At 39.2% G+C, this 27,735-nt stretch overlaps 1 protein-coding gene across 1 annotated transcript in view; it reads left to right on the forward strand.

Annotated features, from left to right (window-relative positions):
• Positions 1-27,735, forward strand: part of luzp2 (leucine zipper protein 2) — a 174,577-nt gene that overhangs the window by 114,512 nt on the left and 32,330 nt on the right. Inside the window, exon 6 of the mRNA XM_020643214.3 lies at positions 13,889-13,951. Within this exon, the coding sequence (XP_020498870.2) occupies positions 13,889-13,951 (63 nt within the window). The remainder of the gene's footprint in view (positions 1-13,888; positions 13,952-27,735) is intronic.

The raw sequence follows: 27,735 nt of genomic DNA on the forward strand, positions 1-27,735 counted from the left end.
AACCCGGTTTTGTCAAGGCATCTTTTTCATTCCAAATGACCAATTGAATACTTGCTGAGATGTATAGTCAAATGTCCTCATTCACGCAGTAGGAACTCGGCCTGCAGAGCAGACAGTCTGATCTTAGTGAGGGGCTTTGATGATCCAGATTCATACATACTGCTGCATCTTACAAGGCGTCTTAGAACCCTGAATCACATCGACCCTCTCCTCTGCAGTGAAAACGAGGTAACAATCAGCCACAAAGTTACCCCCGTCATCGTAGAGTTGCCTCTCTCTGAGCTTTGTGGCAAGTTGAAGTGAAAAATTATACTTCCTCATTTGCAGTGTGTGGGATGTCTGTCGGGCCAACTCAGCCACCTGCTGGCAGCTCTTACATTTATGCATAAGTCTTTGAATTTCTTCTACGAGTGGGATTAAATTTATGTCACTCTCCTCATTGTTTTGCACATAAAACCAAATTTTCTCTGTGTGCAGTTTCATGGATACTGGAGCTGAACCCGAATCATAGAAACTTGTTTGAGAGAGGTGCAGACAGGCCGCATGTGTTCAGGGGAACGGTGTCATGCTGTCACTTAGCAGGGTTGCTTTATTCCACACAGCCAGACTGGATATTGATTTCTGGCCGCTCAGCCTCCAGACAAGTGACCAGTTTTCTGTGATATTCTGCTGTGACATTATAAATTGGACGGTCTGTTTTTTGTACAGAAATACATCCAAGTACCTCTGGACTGATGAATGCTGCAACTTCACATATTTCTCTCAGATGTTTGGACAAAAATAACATTTTAGAGTTTTGATATTTTGTATTGTTTCTTATTTTATTAAAAATAATAACTTTGGAGCAACACAGGAGATACTATTTCAAATTGTCTTGACATCACAGTGCCCGGTCAAGACATCACAAAGTAGCTATAGACCTGACAAACACCGTTGTGTTTTAGAAAAGAGCAATATCTTGGAAACATAAGTATTCCTTTATTATGATTTTTTTGTTTTTGCCTGAGACGTCCTATAGTTGGGTTGATAATAAACTTCCCTAATGTTTCATTCTATCACAATTTGCATTTTGTTTCCTTCAATTTTTTTGAGTTTGAATAAAAAATCATCAATCATGAGACAAAATCTTATGCATACATAATGGTTAGATTGTATTCTTACTTTCTTATTATAGTTATATTTGTGGGCCTTTTGCCTTTATTGGATAGGACAACTGAAGAGAGACAGTAGATGTTGGGAGGAGAGAGTGGGGGATGACATGCATCAAAGAGCCCAGGTTGGATTTGAACCCACAGTCACTGTGTGAGGACTATAGTCTCCGTACATGGTGCATGCGACATACAGTAACTGCTCGGCTATCTGGCGCCCCAGCTTCTATTCTTACTTTGATAAACTTTTAATGTAACATGACTATTTTGGCTGTATAAGAGACTGACAACAGGCCCATCAGACCACGGGCCATTAAAGAAGGAAAAATAGAAAATATATAAAAGTAGAATTGCATTATATAAACTAATGTTCAAGCATGAAGATGGCTTTGTGCTAATGGAAGAATTGACGGTGTTGATGTATAACAGAAACACTTACCCAATGACGTAATGCATGAATTCAAAAAGTTCCAAAATCTATTTAAAAAATAAAAAATAAAAAAAACATTTAAGAAATTTAAATTTAGAAGTTAATTTAGTCTGAAGTGACTTTTTTAATTTGGTAAAACTGTGAGATTATTATCTCATTGTTTTGTTTGTGATGTCTTGTGTATTCAGGCTAAAGCTCCAATCTGGCCAAATTGATATTCCAGGGAGAAGTTTGATGAAACATTAGCTACGCTTCTCTCTATCAAGATTGATCTAATCCTCTGCAAATCCACCATGTCTGTGATGTGTAATGTCATATTTATCTGCAAATTACATGAAAAACATTTTCCCGAAAACAGAGATCATTCAATAATATCACCTGTGAGAATTAAGTGTTTCCTTCCCTCCTGGTGTTAAAATGATTAAAGCTGTCGATAGACCTCGTACTGTGATCAAACCTTTACAAAAACATTTGTATTGTTCATATTGATTAGAGTGAAAGATGCATTTTATTATCCTGGGTAAATTCCAATTCCATCCGTCCATCCATTTTCCATTTTTTTCCTCTTATCCGAGGTTGGGTCGCAGTGGCAGAAGGTCAGAGGTAAACCTTGAAATACTGTATAGAGGCTAACCTCCTACTTGGAAGATACCATGCGAGATTGGTGAAGTTAAAGTCCTTCTGTTATTTTTCTTAGTGAACTCTTTTTTTTTATAATATCAAATTAAAAAGTTTGTCTGCAATGAGTGTTAGAAAAATGTGATTTAAGAAGTAAATGTGTATCACATTAAACTTTTCCAGATGATGATGGTAACAAAACAACGCTTTATGACAATGACATCCTTCTGCTGATGTTCCTCATAAACAAACAGCTGAGTTCTCAATGAGAAGCCGTGTCATTTACATAATGAGCACAGCTACAGGAAGAGTTGTCACATCTCCTGACATCAACAACCAAGTGCCTTGCTTAGTACATGAAGCTAATTTACTTTCCATGTGATGTACCGTGACACCCTTGTAAGCAAATACATTAGACTGTCATTAAGTAGAGGGGGAATATGGTACCTTCTTTCCTTTACAAAATGCCCAGTTCACAATTTACTGGAGGAAGACCATTATACGGTGCTGATGCTCACCCCCCCCCCCCCCCATGTTGCCGTTCTTCTTCCAACACATATTATCAACTTTTATATAAATGGAACAAATAAAACAGAAACTCTTCTTCTTGTTCTTCCATTAGGCATAATCAATACTCCAATCTACAGCGTATTGATTGTGCAGGACAATTGTTAAACCTAGAGCCACATTAATGCTGAAACCTGTTGTCCCTTAATGTCTCTTAAGGCTTGTTTGTGTTGCAAATTGTATATTAAACACAGGCTTTAAGGTATACAGCATGTTATATTTAGTTAACAATGAAACATTTTGGCTGGCTACCAGTCCAGGGTGTAACCCCGGCTCTCGCCCAATGACAGCGGTATAGATAAGTTAAAGCTGATGGTCACTTAACATAGAAGCCTCAGACATCAGTGTGTGGGACCTGCAGTGTAAAAAGTACTTTGAGTTGTCAGAAGACTAGAAAATAACTACACAGGTTAATTTACCATTTACCATAATGCAGAACAGTAATTATGTGCACGGAGACTTCACAGGTCACGTGCATACATTTATGGCCATGAATCAATCGCAGAAAATAAAGATCACCAACCCCTCGTACTCGCTCAAGCTGAATTCTCCTGATTATATCCTGCTGTGCTCTCACGGCTCAATCAGACTATCTGCAGAAAAAATTCTCAGGGGCTGCCTGGAGGAACTACGGATAAAGTCGGAGTGAAAAATGTGGCTGTTTGCATTCACACATGCAGCTCACCCAAAACACTTCCAAGACAACTAAAGAGTTTTGTCTAAGTGTGAACAAGGCTTATGATTACTGACTCTCAGAATCAGATTCTTTAGATTACTCTGCCACTTTTTTTCCACCTTAAAGTTATACACAGAATGCTGATGAATAAGGAGACCAGGAACTATTAGTGTTCAGGTGAGTGAGTAAAAGCAGACATGGGCTGCAGCTCCATTATAATGCTGACAGTAATTCCGACTACTTCACATGGAATATTTAATCTCTTCTTTGAAACGCCAGGCGTTCCCAATTTCCCTGCGAGGATCAATGGAGTTCATCTTATCTCTCTCCTCCAAATAGCCTGAAGCCTTGTCAGGCACACACCACAACTACTCAACAGCTATTTCATGAGGGATGGGTAGAGGCAATATCTATAAAGAAAAACTAATCTGACGCGTCTGGTCAGGTCAAATGAGGATGTGGACAATATTTCTATCAAAGCAAAAGCTCATGAATGACAATGATACAGTGGTGAATCTAGACTTAACTCCAAAAGTTCTTAAAGGACTGAAAAGTTATTTCTGTATTCCATTCTGTGCTGCATAAGTGTGTGAAATGTTCAGTTATGGCCATTTTCCCCACAATCAAATAGCATTATCGAGGAAGTAATCAGATCCTTAATTAAAGTAAGGGCCCACTCACACTAGGCCCAGATGTCCCGTACCATGCACGATACGATGAATAGACGATGAATATGGACAATGTGTCCTGTCTCCTTCCGTTGTGCAGAAGTGAAGCTGAAATACTGGCCCAACAGGAGCTGACATTTTGTAATTTGTAGCCAAGACATACCCAGGGGAGAGCTGGCTGGATTGGAATATTGAAGGGTTATTGATCGACTGTATCTTCATCTATGGTTATTATAAGCTGTAATATGTTTCTTTTGATAACATGGTACATGTCTGCATTAAGTTAAGTTGGACAATAACAACAAATCTTCCCCTTGTGGAGAATCTACAACATAATATACAAATGAGTGACGATATGAGGGAGTTTTTAAAAAAGCAGCTTTTCACATGAGTCAATGTGACTCTAAAATAATTCTGAATAAATGGCCACAAAGCGAACCAGGAGGCTAAACGTCTTATTGGAACTGACTTTTAACAGGTTTTTGGCTCATGTCTTGCTCTTCAGGATGTTTCCTTAATGTTTGGCACAGATTGAAGCTTTAGATTATGAGATCTTGACAACATGAATAACATCCATCTTTGATCTTGCAGTATTTTGCTTACATTTAGACCCTTGTGGGTTTACTATATATACTCACTATACTGTGAGAGTAAAAGAGGTTCAATATTTAACTCACAGATAAATGAATGGGGCTGACAGGGGCAATCTTTTAACTACTAGATAACCTTCATACCTGTACAGTTTACATACTGCATATGATTATGTTTTAGTACAATGAAACAGTGACAAGAAAGCAATCTTTACACTTACACATAATCCCTCCTTTGACCCAAAGAGTCCTTCAGAGCTGCCAAGATGTGTTGAGCTCCAGCTGCCAAAGGCCCTCTCAGATGTCTGGGGGATATGTCATATTTAATAGCTTATCCACACTGAACATTTGCTTTACTAATGCAAATCATTTATTTACGATGCGTTCAACAGCTACGTAAGTGCCCCGCCACGTTTTTCTTGTGATGGGAGTTTATTTTTTCCCCAGCTGTGGGAAAGCAGTCAGGCCTGCCGTATTGTACTGACAGAGATTGTAATTGATTATGGTCTGTATAGAGTCTGATCATTAATACATGACAGAGTCTGTCAAGTAGAACGACCCCAAATATGTTTTTTTATCACATTATTACAAAGCATTTTGGGACCTATAAGGCAGACCAAGACCCAGGAGAAAGGTCAGCAACAACTAATTCTGCTATTCATAATTATCTGATTATTATTTTTAAGGGTGTAAATGGAGACTTGGGGAAAGGGAGGTCCTGCTGTGTAGTATTTGTTTTGATATATTCATCGTTAAGTTTTAGGGTTTTACAGTTGAGCTGACATTGAGTCCATTCTGATTAATGAACAGCCTTTTTTTGATGCACATGTACTATAGATGAATTCTAATTAGCCTGTAGTAAAGGATTATGTAGATTCAAGTAGTTCTCCGTGTGTTTTATTTTGACAGTCGTAGACTCTCCTATAGGTGGCTCCATGAATAATGATTTAAATAAACTACATGCAGAACTGTGATGAAAAGAAGACTGCCATTCCTTCAGCAACATGTGTTTGGAAGTATTTTGTGCAGAACAGGAACTTTGCCAATGGAACATATTATACAATTCATAATTATACAATTATTTTATGTAACCAACTGGAAGGAATTGGTAAAGATGAATACTGAGGCACAACAAAGCAGTTAAATCACTGCTGTCTACTAAACCCATCTGTACTGACATCTCAAAAGCAAGAATGACAATTTTCTTTCTCTAGCTACATTTGTACTGAGCATCACTCCTGACGCTGCGACCGTGCTAATTAGACTTATGGTTTAAAGACGCTTCTGTGATCTTTTAAATCCTACATTTCAAATTCATCAGAGTCAGAATTGGATTTTACCGTCATAAAGGTTTAGGCATACAAAATGAGTTTGGTGTTTCAGAACATGACAATTACATAGAATGAGTAAAGTTAAAAAATGCAGCAAAATGGCTGTACCCATATTACAAAGATACATCAATAAAAAGAGATTCAATTTAAATTTAAATTTAATTCAAGTGTGTCAAAACACAGAGAACCAGCAAACTGAAGCCGCCGTCTGCAGTGCCATCTTGTAAGACTGGTGCATCGAGTGCCTTCTATTGTGTGTTTCCCTACACCGGTGACTTAACAACTATCAACATGTTTTCATGTTTCATTTAATGTGAGTCACAATGAAGTGTGGGTTTCCAGTGATCAACTCAACCTGCTTTCTTTTATTTTGAGCACCATATTGTTAGAGTCAGATAATGGTACAGCTGTCTCTGCCTCCATGACTAAGAAAGGATAACATTAACCATGACAGACTCTGGACCACTTTTCACCGTCTTTATCTCGACCCTTATTTTTTTTAATGCCAATTCATAACAAATGTCTCAATATCTAAAGACAAAAGAACAGCCATCTGCTACAACTAATGTTGGGCACTTGTGTGACTGAAATTTCTTCCAAAAATATGATAATTGCTAGTTCTCAAGAGAAATACGAACATGATATGCTATGATTCAGGAAACCTTTTATACATGTTTACAGAGAGAAAACATTCTGCTAATGGTTCCCTCACAACAGTAAGCTTACACTGCTTCTTAAAGAAAACCCTCCTACAGTATCCATACATCAGAGAACATATAAAACAATACAACAATACAACAATTGCAGACCATCTGTTTAAAGACAATCACACCTATCTAAAGATGGTAATCACCAGTTGGTAGGTCATGAAGAGGACAATTCAGGAAATCAGTGAAGAGCCAGTTTGCCTATCTTCTCTTAATACTCCTGTTATAAAGATTAGTTTGCCAAAATTCCCTTTTCAGGTATTTCTAAACATAAAATCATTCAAATGTCCACTAAGAACTAAACCAACACATTTTAAGACAAAAATGTCACTCTTAATAATAATAATAATAATAATAGTAAATTAGTTTTATATTGCGCTGTTCTAGATACTCAAAGACACTTTAACAAGGAATAACAACAAAGACAAAACAAAAATGACGAGAACAAAACAACAAAGAAGTAATGAAAAAGACAAAGGATGAGAGTTAATGGTTGTAGGCAGTGTTGAAGAGGTGAATTTTTAGGGATTCCTTGAAGGAAATGAGTGTTGGGGAGTCTCTAATGTTTTTTGGGAGAGAGTTCTAGAGGGTGGGAGCGACAATGGAGAAGGCCCTGTCCCCCCCTGGGCCGATTGTTATTCCTGCAGGGGGGGGTGAGGATGAAGAGTTTGAAGTGGATACGCTGGGGGATGGGGAGCCAGTGGAGGAGTCTGTGAGAAGACGAGCAGAGGAGTTCTGGATGTATTGAAATTCTTTTAATCTGTTGCTTTTGGTGACATCCACTTTAAACCATGGCTCCAACCCAGCGCGGGTTGTTTTGGCCTTTAATTTAAATGAATCATGAAATCTTGTTTTCACAATTGAGACGTGAAAGCTATTACAGCAGTGATGTCACAGGCACATCTTGTCATTTAATTTAGTCTGTCTCCACAATGAAGCTTATTGACCTTTTAAAGTGAAATATGTTGTGACAACAGTTCCTTGCTGCCACCCCTCAGTGGTGTCAGGCCCCTGTGCACGCCATATCCAGGGTGACCCTACTTGTTGAAAGTAAAATATGTGAAGTCTGCATCACCCCTAAAATGATGTGTTTAAACTTTGAAGAGGCAGAGAGGAAAAGAGCTGCATGCAAAGAGGTGGTTTCCCCTTATTCACACTGGGAATTGAAGTGGTTTAAGAAATAAATATGCAAGCTGGCAAAGCTAATTACACATTCACACTCGGTGGTGCTAATGTGAGAAACATTTTGACCAGAATTAAATAATAAAATGTGTTATCACAAGGCTAAAAGGATCCAACGCTGATGTGTGGCGAAGTGAGAAAGCTGACCTAGATGGACAGTAAATATCAACACTTGGGGGCTGTCGACATATCAGCACTTTATGAAGTGTGAAAATAACTCTGGTGGGTTGAGCCAGATAGACATGCAGTGCAGATGTCCTTCAAATGATGACTGATAGCCCAAATTTTGGTAAATTTGTAAAAAAAAAAATTGTAAATTTGGTTGGCTTTCTATTTTATTTCACATAACTTGAATTCTTTATTTCAACATTTTTTTGGAAGAGAAAACCAGATATGATTGTGTATTATAAATCTTAATACAACCATTGAGACTGTGCACATTTCCTTTGTGTGATTTATAGATGAAGCAGGTCTTCCTGATTGTCATGCATCAGTAGCAAGAGCCGTGTGAGAGAATGAGTGATGGATTGTGTGCTGTTGCATTTTCAAAATGGAAAATATGTGCAGCATGTAAATTTTCCTTTTTTTTCCTCCCATGACAGCGCTGTGGGAGCAACATGCTACAACATATGTGGCTCTGTGTATCCAATTTAGCATAATGCTCTGTGACATATAAGCTCCAGAGGATCTCATTTTCACTCTCAGTATTTCCCGAGGCTAAACAACGTCACATTTTGTGACAGCTGCCAGTTTTACACATCCTCAAAGAGTGGCCTGTCTGCCAGGAGAGGGAGGAGGAGGTGAAACGGTGAGGTTTTGATACTCGGCCGGTTTTACCACACTGCTCTCAAAACAACAGCATTCCCAGCTCATTATCTCTGCTCGGTCTGCATGCACAGTACTGTATGTACTGTATACTGCACATTGTACAGGTGTGCGTAGGAGTGAAAATTGAATTGCAAAAGAATAACACAGAGACAAGAACGTGTTGTATGTGAGAACCATGTAGGTTATTTTTAAAGCCTGCTAAATCACATTATTGTTAGCCTAAATCCTAAAGACCATGTTGGAAGTTTAAGTTTGCTTTTTAATTAAAAGTGTAACGCAGAAGCAAATTAAAATCCAAAAAGACTTCCAGGTTAATTGTCAAATACCAGCCAAATATGTTGATGATGCGCTGATTGTTTGTGACAGTAAAAGGTTTGAGACTTATTGAAGTTTTGACGTTTGTGGAGGCGAGAAACTTTTGATGCCACCCAGCCTGGAGCGACACGTCTTAACACTTGACTTAGTCGTACAATAAGAAATGATTCCAAAGAAAGAAATCCTCTCGATGACGTTTGGTTGATTTAGTCATGATATATGCAGAGTGGAGACAGGATTTAGGGTTTGGAGCCTGGCTAGCAGCTGTGTGAGGATGTATAACACTTGCTGTGATTTAGTTTATCTATTCTTATTGTTTTCCATTTACTTACTTGCCTATTTCCCCACTTCTTGCCTTTCTTGTCTTGTGTCGCTGCAACTCTTAAACGTCTCCTCTGAGGGATCAATAAATAATCGTCTCATTTCATGTATGCGTAGCAGTCGTTTAAGCGAAACACTTTAGCAACGATGCAAACAGACTCACAATGCAAACGCCAACTTGCAGATACTGTATGGTAGGATATTACAATTTGCAAAATGTAATATATTGTCTGTACAAAGATGCATAGGGATATGTTTGAGTGTTAGTGCTGGCCAGGCCTTGCTCGAAAAAGAGGTTATTTGATCTCAAGGTTAAATAAAAAATAGTGCCATATTTTAGTGAATACACAATTTCAAGCTCATGCGGATCCAAAAGAAAAAGTCAGGGATCAACAGAGTAAGTTGGATGCATTGTCTTTGGAACGTTCATGTTTTTATCAAATGCCATGGCAGTACATTGAACAGTTTGAAATGTGTTTTAACCCGGCAAAGAGGCCATGCTAACTGTGAAGCTAGCATGGCTAAAGAAAATAAACAAATAAATCATGGAGTGACTAAGAGTTGCAGCTCCGTTGTGAATGATTGTCATCCAGTATTCAATTCTAATGCAGTGACTTTGTGCCCTGACACAGATTGAGAATTGTGGAGATGGCCACATCATTTATATGTTCATGTCAAGAGGCCAGCTGGTGGATGTACATTCCTCCTCTCCATCTGTACCCAAACTGTCCCTGTGGTTCACAGCCGGCTTATCGCCTAATAACACTGAGCTGTCTCCAACATCGCGCAGCAAAATCTATCATCAGAGCACAGCTACATAATCGCCAAATGTGTTATCTTCACCTAAATTAATTTAATGCACCATTTATAAGCCGTAATTGCTCACGGCAATATTGTGTTTTCAATAATAGCTGTTTCAAGTCGTGCTACATGTGGATGAAAACAAAGTTCACTGTCAGTGGAGCCAGAATGGCACCAACTGCTACTGATTGTGAAGGGCAGACTAACAGACAGACAGACTCCCTACTGTATCTGAAATGTGGCGCAATAAAACACAGCCTGTTAAAAAGGTACAAAAAGAAGATAGCTGTCGGCACTCATGAATATTCCCAAATCTGTGTTGTTAGATCTACTTTTAGTTTTGACTAATGGAAACTGGGGGGGAAGAGAAGAGCTTTTTCTGAACCATCATGCACAAACACAAAAGAAACGTCGATCAAATTGTCCCTCATCTATTGTGGTAATTCATTCTCAACTTTTAGCTCTCTTAAATTTAAGCTGACAGTGACATTTTTGTTCCTAATCTGGGGTATTGGAAAAACATCTTTCTGAAAAACATGTTCCGAATAGATCATGTTTGATTTCACTTGCTTCTTGTAAATGAAATGAAATTGTATGCTCCAAGACTGACTTATTGCCCACATTGTCATTCTTTGGCATGGAGATGAACTTTTTATAGCCTGTTCCAGCCGTCATCTCCCATGTGGCTCTTCCCAGAGCTGCCTCCCACATAGCCCACAGTGAGATAAGGTTTTCTGGTCCATTCTCGGCACAGTTAGAAGATTACTGCCTTCGGAAAAAAAAAAAGAAAAAAAAAGCTCAGCAACACCACAGCGTTGGCGACGCTCAGGAGCCCCCCTGCTGGCATCAGCCATCACGCTGTTTCAAAGTCTGTTACATCGCACTCTAAGCTCATACACTGTAATCCGTTACAAGCAAAACATGCGTGGCAAAGGAGTTGCTGCATGCACTTGTTTGTGTCGTATTGCCGTACTGTTTGTACTGTAAAAGAAGAGCAGCAGCAGACGTCTTGTGCAGGGTTTCTATTTCTGTTCGTTTGATTAGAGGGTTTGGTTTTCCTGAATGAATATTCATTGCTCTCGCTTGAGTACTGCCGGGTGGGTTTGAAGAATAGACCCTTAGCTACAGGTAATTAGCCCATTGATAAACTCATTAAGAAATGTGCTGTTGATTCAGTGAAAAAGGTTAATAAATCTCCCCTGGTTGCGATGATAAAGTCGCCTCTAATTGCATTTGTTTCTTTAGATAAAACAGGAGTGACACCCGGCTTAGTTAGGTAACAGTGGCGGTTATTTCCCGTCATTATCCAAAGTTATGGGACCATCTTTCGGTTTCTTGAGCCAATGAAGCAATTTTAGGCCCCATTTCCCTCAACACGTGTTCGGGATCTGTGAAACATTTGCCTTATGTATCCCCAGCCTCTCAGTAAAAACTCCTTTTTGGAAAGCAGGCAATTTCTTAGAATGTTTTGCATGAAGCTGCATGTGATTACAAAGATTTGACGACTGAGGCGTAACTTCTTCCTTATTTATGCATGGAACTTAGATGTGACATATTCAGAGTAGCAGTATAATCATGCTGTAAGCTCGATGCTTGCTGCAGTATAAACCATTAAAAGTACATTTACTGTACATGTGCGCGTGATGTGAATTCCACAGTTGTGTGTTTTCATTTTTGTGTGGATATATGCATCCCCCCTGCTCTATCCGTATTTGTCCCATGTAAAAGTAACCAAGCATGCACTAAAACAGCCTCATGCATCATACCAGTTTTGCATTTTGGTTGCACACTTTCTGATTAATGGTGCACTGTGTGGTGTTCACTGCCGAACACTGTACCGCGTGCTGTACTTTTTGCACTGTGATTACATTTCTGCGACAGTCAGGCTCATTTTAAATCACACTGAAGACATCCTGCCTCGAATGACCTTCTCTTAACTGCCAATGCAGGAGACTGTACAATTTTGGTTCTTTTAAACCCCGGCCAAGCTTTTTGTCATGGATCATTGTGCTGTTTTATTGGGTCATCTTGAGATCTGGATGGGCACTTTTGGCAGACCATTAAGTTGGTTTGTGGCCAATGTTGCTAACAGATCATTGTCAATTAAAAAGGAAAATCCCTTCTCTTTGAATGCTGTTATTGCTTTAAGGTCCTATTCTCTTGTGCCTTTACATGCCCCCTCTTGTCTGTGCCATTACTTTATTTTCAATAGATAGTAGTCCATTTTACTGAGGCCTAAATATCTTGGTATCATGGTCTCTGAATTAAACCTCTGGCCAGAAACCTGGTGAGTAATCTTTGACTGTCACTATGACTTAAAGGTCACATTTTATGCAAAATACACTAATATGTGTCCCTAGCCTTTTTACAAACCCTACTTGTGTGTAAAATGTGTGCTCAAACAGGCCGTTTGTAGATTTTACCTTTGTGACATCACAAGGCCAGTAACCCCTCACCCAGGTGGGTGACACTCCAACAGCAAAGTTTGTTCTGCCCTCTGAGTTTTCTTCTGTAAACAATACAGCATGGTTTACAAGACTGCCCAAGCCCTTCCAGAGGGGCGTGGTCAGACACAGCTCACTTGCATTTAAAGCTACAGACACAGAAACAGCCTGTTCTGAGCAGGGCTGAAATAGAGGGGTTTATAGGCAAGAAACACAGACATGTTTTGGGGATACAGTCCTTGTTTCCTTTCTGCATTATTAACTTCAAGCCTCTACATCTGCCCTAACCGTTATATGAATGCACACTGGACTATAGTGTCTGTACAATGCCCATTGTCTCTTTTATCCACACTGCTTTTGCACACTTCCATGGGAACATCTTGCAAGTCCCTGCATAAAACTCTACTGCTCTTTCATTCCACTAAAAAATGTATTGTACATTGTTTATAGAGTAACTTTAATTAAGTTTCGAGACAGAAGGAACACTCTGTAATACCTGCCTTTTGTTTTTATGTTACTTCTGTTTGTGTGTTTTCACATCAAATCAACAAGAACAATTTGTAAGTGTAAACTTACTTGGCAATATGGTTCTGTCACTATATCTGAATAACCATGAATATTTAAGATGAGGTATGATTTTAAAATAAGTGAAAATTTAAATGTTTGAAATGAAGAAGAGATTTAAGCTCTTTATTGAGGTTTTTATGTGGTACCTTGAAGGACATTTTCCAATATCTAGTGTTTCAAGTCCCCATTTAACTTACCATGAAGATGTTATGTATGTGTACCACACTGTTGTGCTTACTTAGTCATTAATCAGTCTTAGGTTTCCATATTGTTTAGAAAACTGCATTGAGCATCTAAAATGTCACGATGCAACAAGACCCTCTGACCCCTGCTTTGGCATCTCTCCAACGACTGTCATTCACTGATTTTAAAGCCTTACTGATCACGTTTAAAGTTCACTTGGGGTCTGGCCCCGAGCTTCACGTCTGACCTTTCAGATGCCTGTGAGCATGAGTGCTCTTTCAGACGCTTAGACAGGACTCCTGTCTGCTCCACGGCCTCGTCTCAAATCAAGAGGCAACCGAGCACTTTCTGTCAGAGCTCCTCGACAGCCAAATGCCCTGCTGGTGAAACTGAGGCCTACTGAGTCAATAGTTCTTTTTATAAACCGGAGAGAAATTTTACGGGAACATGTAGTGCGGAACACACGGCAGAAACCAATGGATTCACTTCTTTCTCTCTGCTCTCTTTTTCAGAACAAGAGCTTGAAAAATAAGCTGCTCTCGGGACACAAACTCTGTGACGCCTATGCTGAAGAGGTAAGGATTATTTATCAGTACATTCTGTTTCATCACATACATCAATATTTCTCAGATCCAAAGACTCAATTGTTTTTTGTTTCTTGGAAATGGTGAATTTCAGGATAAGATGTTGCAGTACATTTTTTTGAGGTAACAAAAACAACTTGTTTCAGATAACTGAAAATGCAGGTCATAATAATAATTTTAGTTTTTTTTTCTTCTAAAATTAAAAGGGATTTATTTTGATCACTCTTGAAGAACTGAACACATGAATTATCCAATTTTCCAGGATGTGATGACATGTGCTTAGATGTTACAAAATATGGAGCACATGTGGAATATTGGGATTTATGTGGGCTTCAAATTAAAACTAAAAAACAAACCAAAAACATGTTTCAAGGCTAGTCATCATTACAAATTTTAATTTTTGATATGATCGAATAGTAAAAATCAAAGGATATTGCTTCCTGTTTTGATGTCACTGCAGGAAATAGGAATCCTAAGCACACTATTAATGGTAATTTCCTGTTTTTAAGAATCAAAAACGGCAGGCAAACTTGTCTAAATTTCACAAATGCATTGGAAATATTCCAAAATGTTGCCTCTCTATTTGTGCAATTTTGGACGTTGTTATAATCCAGGTGAATCGACCTGTTAATTTGGACAGACTATCGTTGCTGTCTTTTTCGCTCGTGGCAGCTTTGGGCCAGAAAAATGACTGAAGATCTGACGGTTTTCCATAGCTTTGGTTTTTATTATGAATTTGTGCTAACACTTGTGTTGTTAGCATGTAGTAATGTGCGGCTGTGACTCAGTTGGTAGAGTCGTCGTCTCTCAACAGCGAAGGTTCGATCCCCAGCTCCAGCAGCAACATGTCCGCTGTGTCATTGGGCAAGACACTTAACCGTGATCCAGCTGCTTCGGCGGCAGCGTAGGAATGTGTATGACTGGGATTAGTTTCTTCTGATGGTCTCACTACATTGTAACCTCTGCCATCAGTGTGTGAATGTGTAGGTGTGATCTGCAGTGTAAAAGTGCTTTGAGTAGTCAGAAGACTAGAAAAGCGCTAAACAAGCTCAAGTCCATTTACCATTTAATGTGTGTTCTATTATTGTAAGTGTGATTTGAAAACTTGGTGGTGGATTCACAAAAGATGGAGACCACATTCATTTAAAGACCTAGAGGCAGAAAGGTCAAATGAAGTCTGTCTCTTTCTCTCTTCCCCCCCCCCCCCCACACACACACACACACACACACACACACACTAGTTTGACTTTTGCTGTCCAGTGAATCTCAGAGCAACTTGTGTCCAACATCTCTTTGATGGCGGCACTGTGCAATCTGAGAAACTCAGGTTTGAGTAAGTGCACTTAAAGTGTCTTTTTTTTTTTTTTTTTGCTGCCGTCTACTTTTCCTCTTTTTTCGACTTTAAACTCAGCTGCCAGATGTTACGGTAAGCAGCGTCCAGCGGGTGCACATCCTCAGTGAAGCCTTGAGCTGAGCTTTGAACTGCTGCTTTTGCCTTCACGCTGACCGATGCTCGTGTGGTAATTTAGCCATGCAGACTCTTACCAGGCAGCAGGACCTACGGGTGTCCTGATGACATGCCCAAGTGAGTGCAGCTGGTGCTGTATGATCAAGGCTCAATATTTATATAGTTTTGGAGTCTGTTTTGGAGTTGCCTTTATCCAAGCTATACTGTGTGCAATATTTTTTGATTGGTACAACAAAGAACAGACACAGACACATTGATGGACGGGATCCTTGACGTGGAGATGGATACTTTTCTTTAGAGAGACCGTGAGCCTGACATCCCCTGAGGCAGCTCAGGCATGTTCGATCAATGCAACACAGGATGTTGTCAAGGTTTTTGAATGACAGAACAATTGTCAGTCGTCTGCGTTTTCAGGTGAAGACAAGCAATTATACAGCCTGACAGTTATCCAATGGGAAATTGATGGGATATTTAGGTCTCTTAAATGAGTTATCTGTACCCTTAAGAAATATCCGTGTCCTTAAATGACTAACTTAATTTCCCTAACCCCCCCTCCTCCCTTTATCACATACAATTTAAGCTTCCAAGCCTACACATATTACTTCAGACTAACATCACAACAGTGCCATAATATATTGATCTACTGTCTTTTAGTTCTGAAATGTAACCAAAAAGAAATGTACATATCACATAACGTTTTTAGCCTCTGCCAAAGGTTATTTCCCATGTGGATCTTCACCAGGCTGCCTCCTACACATACAACACATTATAGACAGAGTCAGTGATTTAGCTAGCTGTAGGCTTTAAATTTAGTTTTTCCGTTGGTTGTTTATTTCTTTGAAACCATGCAACTGTCAGTATGTTGTGTCCACTTTGTAGACTATTCAAATGAACCAAACTCTGTTCCGATCTGAATATGCTCTGTTTGAAAACACAAACAGTTACCTTTTAGTACAGTACACCTAAGGTGTAAGGCTGGAGATATACTACTACTGTACTTATTATGCGAATAATGGCTGCCTTTCATCCCCTGCGTCTGTTTGGTACATTCACTGTTAATGCAATACGGATGAAAGATAAGGGCGGTGTGGAGATAGACAGGCTTTGAAAAAGATGACACAGAGACAAACAATGGCGGAAAGTTCTGGAGAAAAATATATAAGATCAAGTTTGAAATTGTCAACATCTATTGATGTGTCATTGCCACTACATGATATGGATATCTGCTAAATGAAATGTACACAAGTACAGGTACGTTACATTAGTGCTTGGAGGAAAACAACCTGGAGCGATCTGTCCATGGTCATCAGTCGCCTGAGCTGATCTGACGTTACTATTGATTATTGATTGTTAATATTATCTTAGTGTGATCTTAGAATGGACATAATAATAACTTCCTTGAGTGTATCCATGTTTGTGCGTCCTGTACTTTCGTTAGTTTCATTCGGCTTGATCTCTCTGATGTGCCCTCTAGAGGTATTATGTGTAGTGCACAGCCGTGTAGTGCCAAGTACATGACAGATTACGCTCATGACGCAGCTGGCTGTGTATCGAATGCAAGGTTAAAAAGAGAAAGTTTCTCTGGCCTAAGAAGGCTGTCTAAATAAAATTAAAAAAACTTCTATTTAGACAGCTTGCTTCAGGCACCACAAACTCAGCCTCATGTCTAATCATAGAGTTGAGAAAGCAGCTCTCTATACCAGTTTGCTTAAAAACAAAAAAACAGAACATTGCATTCTTTATGGAGGTGTTAACAGGCATTAGTGTTTGCTAGGTGTGCTTAATTACCTGGTGAATAAACTCTGACAGATGCTAACATAGATTAGCTTGAAAAACAGAGTTCTTTACTTTAAGTACCTTAAAGATGTCAGGTATTTAAAAATGGGATGAATGTAAAAACAAGGCAGTGACTTAAAAAAACGACTGATCACCTCTCACTGTTTATTTTACTCAGCCATTTACAGAGTTGCATTCATTCAGCCAAAGCACAGTGCTGACACAATGGAGCCTGAAAGCTTTGAGAGAAAGAGATGAGGAGACAAGGACAACTGGAGAGAAAGGATGACTTTAAGGGGAATTATTTTGATAATTAGCCGCCCCCTCAGCGCCTTAGCATGGCTGCCTCCCCTAACTGACCTGGCCAACCACAAACCGTGACCCTGTTGTTACAATAACTGAAGGCTATTAATTTTACTTGGTGATTTAAGATTTTAAGAACATGAATTATGTATTGGAAAAGCATCTTAATTAACAGCGAGAGAAGTGATTTGCACAAAAACAACGTCATCTCCTAGTCTCACTTTGGCCTACAATGCAGTAAAACCTGGTGTTGATCACGCAACATACACACCACAGCTCAGAGGTCCACAATAAGAGAATTTGGTGTTTGGAAGCTCTCAGTGTTTGAAGGGCTCTTCACCCACCCAGAAGTGCGCTCAATCACTGAGGTTAGTTTTTGGATTCTATGGAGAAACAGGAAACTGGTGTTGAAAATAACTAGCCTGCTTCCTGCTACAAATCCTCCAGCTGAACATCCCTGACATCTCACCAGCTAAGCTCATCCAAGACATCATCACATATTCAGACTCTGCGATGAGATGATGGAACATTTGGCAGCTGTGCAGCCAAGTCTGATTATGACACTTAATGAGTTGGAAGCAGCACAAAGGCTATGAAGAGGTCCTGATTGAAGTTGTTGGACAGCCTAAACCGAGCCAGAATATTCCCAGCAACAGGAAAGGAAGTTATCTAATTGCAGATCAAATATGACTGGTTGGCTTTGTACCTGTGAAGGAAAAATGTCTCAAGATACTCTTTAAGATAAAGATTTGTTCTTGTCCGGTGCCTTTCTTGTCTCTTTGCTTGTTATCAAGGCAGGTAGACTTCAAGGTCTTCAGGGAGCGAGTGGCTACAAGAGTTTCCTCAAACACAGGTAGATCACTCGAGGTCACCGTCTCCAATTCCCTCCAGAGGCTATAAAAGTTGAAGTAAATCAGAGAGAGGAGCATCGTTGCATGCACCTTCTTTAATCCTGGAAGGTATTTATGTTTCAATGGGAAAGGTTACAGACTGAACCTGTAATCACTTTGCAATTACTGCAGACTGGCTGAAAGAAAAAGATACTAAAGCTGCAAAACAATTGCCACCAGGACAGGGAATTGCAAACATTATTCTCCAACAAGTGTGTGAGTAGGACAGACATTCAAACATAACCTCTGTTTATGCATTTTAAATTCTACTTTATGCTCTGTCAGTATGAAAACCTTCTGTGTGGGTGGTTTAATTAGGCTGTTGCACATTTAACTGTATTTAGACCATGGACAGAATAAATATGGACAACATGTCTCTGAATATGTTTACGGACGACATATCCAAGTATTATTTACACAATGTTTTTATCACAGCAGCGCAAACAGCAACAGTACGGCAGCTTTCAGTAGCAATTCCCGTTTCCTCGCATAGTGGTCTTTGACGCAACATCTGGTGTTTCCAAGGCAACGATAAACATGCAGTGTCTGTCAAGACAAGAAACGTCCTGTTACAACTATAACATTAAAAAATAAAAATAAAATGGAAAAATTTGAGGTAATGTAAGTACTCAGGATTACTTAGGATAATGTTTACCCTTGAACTTTTACTAAATTGTTCTCTAGAAATCATTCCTTCATGCTGAAGAGATTTTTTCAATTAAGATTTCCTCAGAGCATTGAGTGAGTCAGAGCTATAAAAAAAGATCCTAATGATAAAATCTTTGAATCTTAAATCATGTCTTTGAAGACATGTCCAAGAACTGAGATTAGACTCGGATCTATTTTCACTGGCCTTGGATAAACTTTCAACGCACAGGCTGCTTGTTACAGCAAATGATATATTTAAAGACTTCTGTATGAGTAATCAGCAGCTTCCCTTTATGGGTTATTTGTGTTGTCGTCTTGTGAATATTGGCTTGGGGGATTCCTGCTTTGTGTGCTGGAATACATTTCATCTGGTGTGGTAATCGTTTTTCAAAAAGCGGCTTAAACTTAAAGTGCTTGGTTCTTGGTGTCTGTGAGGTGGAGGAGCATGCTTTGTGGTCTTAATCTGTGTGCTGTGGTGAGAACTAGTTGGATAACAGGACATTAAAAGACATGTTAACAACACTGTTGAAGAAGTGTTGAATGGTTGCTGTTACACTAATGTGCAACTCATCCTGCATCCTCTCAGACTGTGTATTGAACGACTTAATTAGGTTGTCTGAGTCTGCAACCAAATGGGTACATTTAATGAAATAATTCCCCTAATGTACATGTTATTTTTCACACAAGACTACACAAGACAAGAATGATGGTAGAAAATAGTAAAAAAAAAAAAAAAAAAAAGGAGTACCAAAAGGAGATGATCTATATCTGATTGACAACCTAAAATTGTTGAGTTCTCTATTGCAAGAAAATTGCATATCCTCCAGACTGGGAATGTGGAAGCAGAGAATATTTTGAATTTTTTTCCTGAAAAAAATCAACTTTAGATTAATGAAAATGTTGCAGTGTTATTTTTGGTCAGACAACTAATTGATTTCTTGTCTCAGACTGGTGATAGGTTGAAATACTATGACCCAATTCAGAGACTTACATTATATTTCATTCAAGGTTTAATAGAAAATGAATGTTGGTAACACTAACACTGTTACCGTGGAGAGGATTAGCTGTCTTTTCTGCATGTTTTGATATATTGCTTCTAAAGTTATTCATGCGTATCTCTTTTTTATCCTCTGCAGTGAGAATGTTGGGCAAACTCAAACCATTTGTGAAGTTACTAAAGCATTTGGTCAGTCGGTTCAAACTCATTTCATCCATCAGGGTCACTTTGGACAACATTAGCTGCTATCAGGGTAAACGGGGCTAATCAACTCTTGGCCTTGTTATCCCAGTTGCCATAGCCTCAGTGAAGGCTATTCAAGGATGTCATTGTTTGCACTGAAAGGCTTTTGAACCATTAAAACTGGTTGTAATTTCTAAACCCAGAGAGATATGTCATTGTGCGATGGATGGAAGCAATCATCCTTGCCAGTTTTCTTTCTCTGAATCTCAAAAACAATTTGCAAAGACAATAGTGGAATGGTAAATGTTCAAACATGACCATTCAAAATGGGGATAGGTCACTAATAAAAATGTATCACAGGCTCAGCACAGCTGGCAAGTAGCCAAAGGTCTGAGTCAGCTGCGTGTTTGTTCACTTCACCAATCACGAACACATGACAAATTCAGCAGTCGATTTAAATTGGAAGGAGAACCTACCAGGTCTCTGCTGCTGTGCAGCTATACTGCTGCAGTTAAAGCTGCAGCTTTCTCCTGTGTATATCCAGCAATTTTTCCTCCTTTGCTTTTATAAATTGCTTATTTTTTGTTCAAAGAAGGGGAAACATCATCACAATCACAAAAGTTGCAGCATGCCAGTACAAGACAATTTAACACCCGTTTCCTTGCCCCAAATATCCCCTGTTTGTCTCACACTGCCTCCATCCTCTAGCTCACAAAATGAACCAACCAGTGTTCTTTTTTTTTTTTCAAACATCTTTAAGCAAAGATAAGATATTGAAAAAATATTTATATATATATTCAAATATAAGCCCAACAACTATTGAATTTGACTATTTTATCACCTTTAAACTGTTAAATACAAACAACCCTACTTCTTAGGCTCAAGTCGTCTCTTTAAGTTGCTTTCTGAAACACACAAAGTATTATAAATGCCTTTTATTGTAAAAACAAAACAAGTCCGGAATATAAACCGCACAGTTTTGAAGGTCTGTTATAGAAAAAAAAATTTAAACTGTCTTACTGCGTGACGATTTATTTTGTGTTCAGCCTGCAGGGAAAGTTGTGAGGCACAGACTCCTAGCTTGCGAGTCGCGATGCCCGACTCCGCTGGTCACTCTTTAACTTTAATATAGGACTCTTTCAATCAAAAGAGCACTCCACAAGGTTTATTTACTGAACAATATACCACTGTTTTCATAATGCATGATTATGACCTCGTGAGGGAGAAAAGATGTGAAAAAAGTCGTGCAGCCAGCCTGGTCTGTGTCGTCGTCTTTCCCAGCACAGCGTGCACTCAGCTTTCAAAACACAATGAATGGGGATGGGTTTTTAATCGCATCAGGTCGCAATTAGTGGCTGCTGCACCCGCTGTAATGACGGCGCGTGTTTCAGTATTTTATATTGGTATATTGGTCGCACCGGTGTATAAGACGCAGCCAACTTTTAAGACGAAAAAATAGGTATTAAAAGTGTGTCTTATACACCGGATTTTGCGGTAGGTGGGCACAAAAAGGATTTTAGAATACAATTGAAAAAGGGCAGTTTAGCACAAACATTAATGATGGAACATATCTTGCTTACTTCTTCTGGCTGGTCCAATTGGAAAGTAAAAGTACCACATCTCTGCTGCTGTTCAGATTGGTCGTTCTGCTAGAGAGGCTAAAGCTGCATGCTGTACATATCCTTCCATTACTGCTCTTTATCCGCTTCATTTGAAATGTTCATGCAACCTTTCTGAAGCAGACAGCGATATCCTCAGGGGAAACACCTAAAAGCTCGGAAAAACCCGAGTCAGAGTCAAGGTTAAGACCGTTCAGTGAAGGAGAGCGACACATGGCATTAGAGATGCCATTAAAACTGCCGCGCATCTTTTCCTGCAGACCATAAATTTATCACCAATTTTCTAGTCTGACAAATTTATGGGGTTGCTGCGCAGTTCCTCCTCAATATTTCAGATCTGTTGTGACTTGAAACACATTTAATTCTTGCATAAGGATTTAATGGGAACATGAAGTAACCTGAACCGTATGCAGATAAAATATAACACACTGTCTGATTGTCTGATTATAAGGAGAATGGCCTGTGCTGTGATTGGACAGGGCTCTTCAAATTGAGTAGTATGCTAACATAGTGAAGTATGTTAGTTGTGAAACTGATCACATCAGTGATTTAAATAGATGCTCCTTTATCCATTCATTATAAGACATTTGAACTGTATGTATACTGGTAAATGGACTTGAGTTTGTATAATGCTTATTTAGTCTTCTGACTACTAACTGCAGGAGCCGGGGATCTGCTACTTCAGGACCCCTGACCTTCTGGTTGAGAGACAATCACTCTACCGCTAAGCCACAGCAGCCCCACTGCGTTTGTGTTTGTGCATGTGTGAGAAAATGGGGTCATAGTGTGTTCTCTGTTTAACTAAATTGATCTGCGTTGAATATAAAACTCCTCTCAGATGTACTTTATTTATTTAAGTAGGGTTTATGTCTAAAACAGCTCTGAGGTACTCGTCACTGTGCATCAGACACCAATTCCTCAGAATCCATATCTGTGATGGGCATGGGTCTTTGTTTATTTGTACATTTGGTGAGGACAGAAAAACACACTGATGTTGTACAGTATTTATTTTTCTAAGGCATGGAGATGTATCTGTAACAAAGGTCATGTGACTCTCTTCTTTTGTATTACTTCAGAGCAGTATTGATGAGAAGAAACTCGTTCAGTTTTTGATTTTAATATAAAATCTAAATAAATAGAGACAAATTGAAATGCATTGTTGAGCAGGACAGTGGGTGTTGGTCTGCTCACATGAGAGCTATAGGAGAGATGGATCACCAGTGACACTTTTGGTAGCTGTGTCGGTCACATGACTCTTGTTAGATACATCTTAGCTGTCTCTGCCAATATGGATCTCCATGCCTTAGAAAAACAAAAAAGACATGTATTTTTATATCTTATCTGGAGCAGCAAAAAGATGACATATTACATGCCTCGTCGTTTTAGAGTGACCCAGGCCTCACCAAGTGATCAGAAAGAAGAATCAGAGCACAGTTTCTACTCATAAATGTTTGATGTTCATGCCTTGTTTGGGGAGTTATGTGCCAACAGCTTCAGTGATATACGCTACAATACAATTAACTATGTGCACAGGGAGCATTCACCGGTGGATCCTTTAAATGAAACAACTGCATTACTCTGCTGCTCTACTATATTCACTTTCCGTATTGAATGAATCAGATCACCCTGAATCAAATGATTGAAATAAAATATATACCTCACTCAGTTAAGTTCTGGCTGCCTGCCAGTCACAGGTCTACCTCAGCTCGCACGCTCTAGCTAATCAGACACACCGCACAAATAGAGCAATGTGTAGAAAGTAGGAATGAGACCGAGCGGGTGTGTGTAGTTGTGCTCAGACGACTGTATGCTGAGGATGTGTGTACACTTGCATTCGAACTGCGGTGTAATATCACATGTTTGTATCTCCTTTTACATCACATGGAGCTGTTACACGAGCAGGATCTATGGTGCATTATATGAGCGGGCGCTGTAAGCACAATACAGATTTATTCTTTGCCAAAAGCAAACAAAATGTTTTTTTCTGAAACAATATAAGCCGATTGTTGTCCATCCTGGCATTAAGCTTTGACAGCTACTGTGCAGAGACAAAAGATGACCAAACATTTCAAACAACATCTAAACACATCCTACTATGAAAGTGTTGACAACAATTTCATCTCTACCTGATGAAATTGCTTCGTGACCAAACCAAACTCTCTCTTTTCTCTCTGTCTTTTTAATGATCTGTGTGTTTCTAATTCAGGAGATACTTTCCCACTTTCTGTCCTACATTATGTACCACAGGCTATTTGAACCTGGGTAATGAGAATACCTTAAAGGCTATTATCTGTACTTATGACATGTCTTCTAATGCAGAACTGGATGGTATGGGTTCAGCTTTGCCTTGAGTGATTGACAATTGGCAATAGAAAATATTTTTTTATAAACTAATCTGCAGTCAATGAAACAAAAATGCATGTGAGCTGTTGGTCTGAAGGGAGGAAACGGTCAAATCAGGCGGCAACCTCTGGTGTTGAAAAATGAAGCCGCTGCTGAAGTGCAAACAAGTGAACTTACACAAGTGTCCACTTGAGGCTGGATCCACGTAAAGAATGACCATTGTGACATCAGAGATAAACATGTTTACAGCCTGGTTTGAATAGTTCATAACTTTATTGGTACATACTATACAAGGGATGAAGTTTGTTATCTTCATCAGAGCTCTACATAATAAGGGGTGTGGCAGACATTAATTACAGTAACCTTTTTTTGCCATCATGCTTAGCTCAACCTTTCACCATTTCTACGCCGATCAAAAGGTTGGGCTTCAAAAGTTTACTTCAGAAACTAATGGCGCTCAGACTACGTCCATGTTTTATACACTTTATGATGTAAGCCAGAAGAAATGGGATTCAAAAGATGTGAAACTGATTTTTATTTTAAAGGCTCAAGGGATAGATTACACATTACTTGGATGCTGTCATGCTTTAAAATCAAAAAAACTATTCATTAACAATGACCGAGAGATTCTCGCTTTCTTGAAGGTAACAGAAGAAGAAACACGGGCCAAGTTTTCCATTTTAGGAAATTCAAAATGCGTCAGAAATTAAAAGTTAAACTGTAAGGGATGAAATAAGCGTTGGTTTGTGTAATGTTGGAATTATAGAGGTAATATTAGTTAAGATTCTACAGGCCTTTACCAGCCAAGTCAACTCGTTCAGCTCTTATCCAAACACTAACCAGAGAAACAACGTTCACAACTAGCAGGTTCAAAACAGGTAGCATTTCGTAAATTAAAGGCCAGCGATTATTAGAGCCAGAGCAGGGATTAAAAAAAATACATGACACAAACATGATAGGATGTGAAAGCTAATGTTGCTGAGGAATTCAGCAGCTGTCAGCCAACCTGTGTGTCCTATTTGTAGCTGTTGCCCCATCACCAAAGTGAACAACTATACATACATCATTTATATAACACATAGCTTCACAATTGTCAAGGGGAGTAAGTTCCTTCTATTAAAAGAAACCAAAGACCATAAAGCAGCAGCTCCGACGCTCAACCCTTTGATGCATGACGTACCCAACTCTCTTCTCTGAATTGTTCCTTCTTAGCTGCCCTGTCAATAAAAGCACACAAATCATTTATTTTAAGAGAAAAAAATGAAAATCAGTCTCAGATGACTGAAAAGTCACAACCATATTATAATCCAACAAAAAGATCCCAGCAGAATCTGACAGAGGCCTCTGTTTGTTTGAGCTTGTCATTAAAAACATATCAGTAATAAACCTTGCAAGAACATGATTTTATAAACAAAAACCGCACAAGAATGAACTCGTCTGTCCTTGAGACAGAAATTGAACAGTTTCGTCATCGTTCACAAAAAGAGAATAACTCACAGTGATACATTTTATGAATATTTGGGGGGAGTAAGGGGGAGCTGGGAAACTGCAGCAATCTTATCAAATACTGTGAAACTCTGTTTTGTTGGGATTGTAATGATTTGAAAAGGAGCCTCCACCCTTTCTGGATTCAAACATTCAGGAACAAGCAGGCGGAGATGCTGCTGGGACTCTCCTGGGCTGAGCAGGCAGCTCAAATGATTTATTCTCAGTAAATAATAGACCAATGCTTTGGCAATTCGGAGGGCTCAGCACATATTTGCATTTATAAGTTAGCACTTGAGAGCGTGTGACTCTCTAGCCTCTTAATATGATTCATTCTGTTAGGCGAGAATCTCAACAGCTTCACTTAACAGATAGAAATAACTTTCATCGCTTAACATTTCATTTTATGGACAGAAGGAAAACATAACCATCCAAAAATCAAACACACAGCTCACTGTGTGTGTGTGTGTGTGTGTGTGTGTGTGTGTGTGTGTGTGTGCGTGTGTGCGTGCGTGCGTGTGTGTGTGTGTGTGTGTGTGTCGGGAGTTTTCAAGTCATTTCTCTGTTTGTTTAACCTTGTGGTTTTTATATTAGGAGCCCTCAGGATGTCATTTTTGAATCCAGTTACATACGACACAGATGGCTGTCTCGGGACATGGAGGCACCCTGGGTAGAGGAATAACGAGATAAAGATTCTCATAAAAATAAAAAATAAAACGGCACAGGTGCTTGTCAAGTACACAAAACCCCTTGAAGTAAAATTGTCCCTCAGCATCGTGTTCAGTGTGCTTTGGTGAGAGATTAGACCTCATGTCACATTTTTTACTGCCTGTGTCGAGGGAGCACGGAGATGGGATGAGTCAGAGAGATAGAAAGGGGAGCAGGGGAGCTTTATAGAGATAGACAGCCAGATGGAAAAACAGATATAGGATAGATTGGTAGAAGTAAGAGATATATTTAGAGAGAGAGAAGTAGACAAAGATATCGATGGACAGAAAGTAGATGTTTTATGTTTACATTCAAAAGGAACATACAGTATATGTAAAAGAAAAAGGTTGCTGTTAAACCACTGTAATACACGAAAGGGCTGCACAGTCAAATTAATTAAAAGACCCTCGATCCAACTTCAAACAACAACAAAAAGACTTAGGATACTGTAAATGCAGCATGTTTGCTTCATGTCCCATGTAGAAGTTTATTAAAGTCTATTCACCCATTTGTAAAGAAACCTTTTTCTTCTCTACAGTGTAAATAATGTACCACAGAAAAGTTCTGATGCACACCAATTCTTTAGAGTGGAGGTCTGCATCAGAACTTTTCACATGTAAAAAAGATTAGTAATTTAGTAATGATATGTGGAAAACAGAGATTTAGATTGAGCTTGTATCGCGCTTTTTAAGTCTTTGGACTTTTACACACCCAGCCCTTCACACACTGATGACAGAGGGTTGCTGTGTAGTGAGACCATCAGAAGTAATCCCATTCATACACATTCATGTGCCGCCAACCAAGCAGCGGGAGCAATTAGGGGTTAAGTGTCTTGCCCAAGGACACATGAGTTGGGAATCGAACCCTCGACCTTCCGGTTGAGAGACGACGACTTTACCAACCAATCCACAGCCACCCCCGACATTAAAAGGACTTATACAGAAATACAGTGGCTAAATAGATTGAAATGCATGTTGAGATGAGATGATGAGATGAGTTTCAACTTTATTGTCATTACACATATACAGTACATATATAGTATAGAGTAACGAAATGAGTTATCATCATGTTATCATGTTATCATCATGTTATCATGTTATATAATAATAAACTTTATTCTTTAAAGGCCAGACATTTCAATCTCTTTTTTTTACTCACTTCTTTTGAATATCAATTACTGAGATTCAGCCTTGTGAAGCTTCACAGTGTACCAGCCATTTACAATCTCTCTGTGAAAACAACCTCCAGTCTGTCTAAAGACAGGGAGAGCAACTTTCTGAGCTGCTGCTGATTCCCCGTGTGGAGGCCCTCCGTTTTCACTCTCACATCATGAGCAGCTTTGAGGATGCCTGTGT

The sequence above is a fragment of the Labrus bergylta genome, chromosome 3 (genome assembly GCF_963930695.1).
Source record: "Labrus bergylta chromosome 3, fLabBer1.1, whole genome shotgun sequence".
Taxonomy (NCBI): Eukaryota; Metazoa; Chordata; class Actinopteri; order Labriformes; family Labridae; genus Labrus; species Labrus bergylta.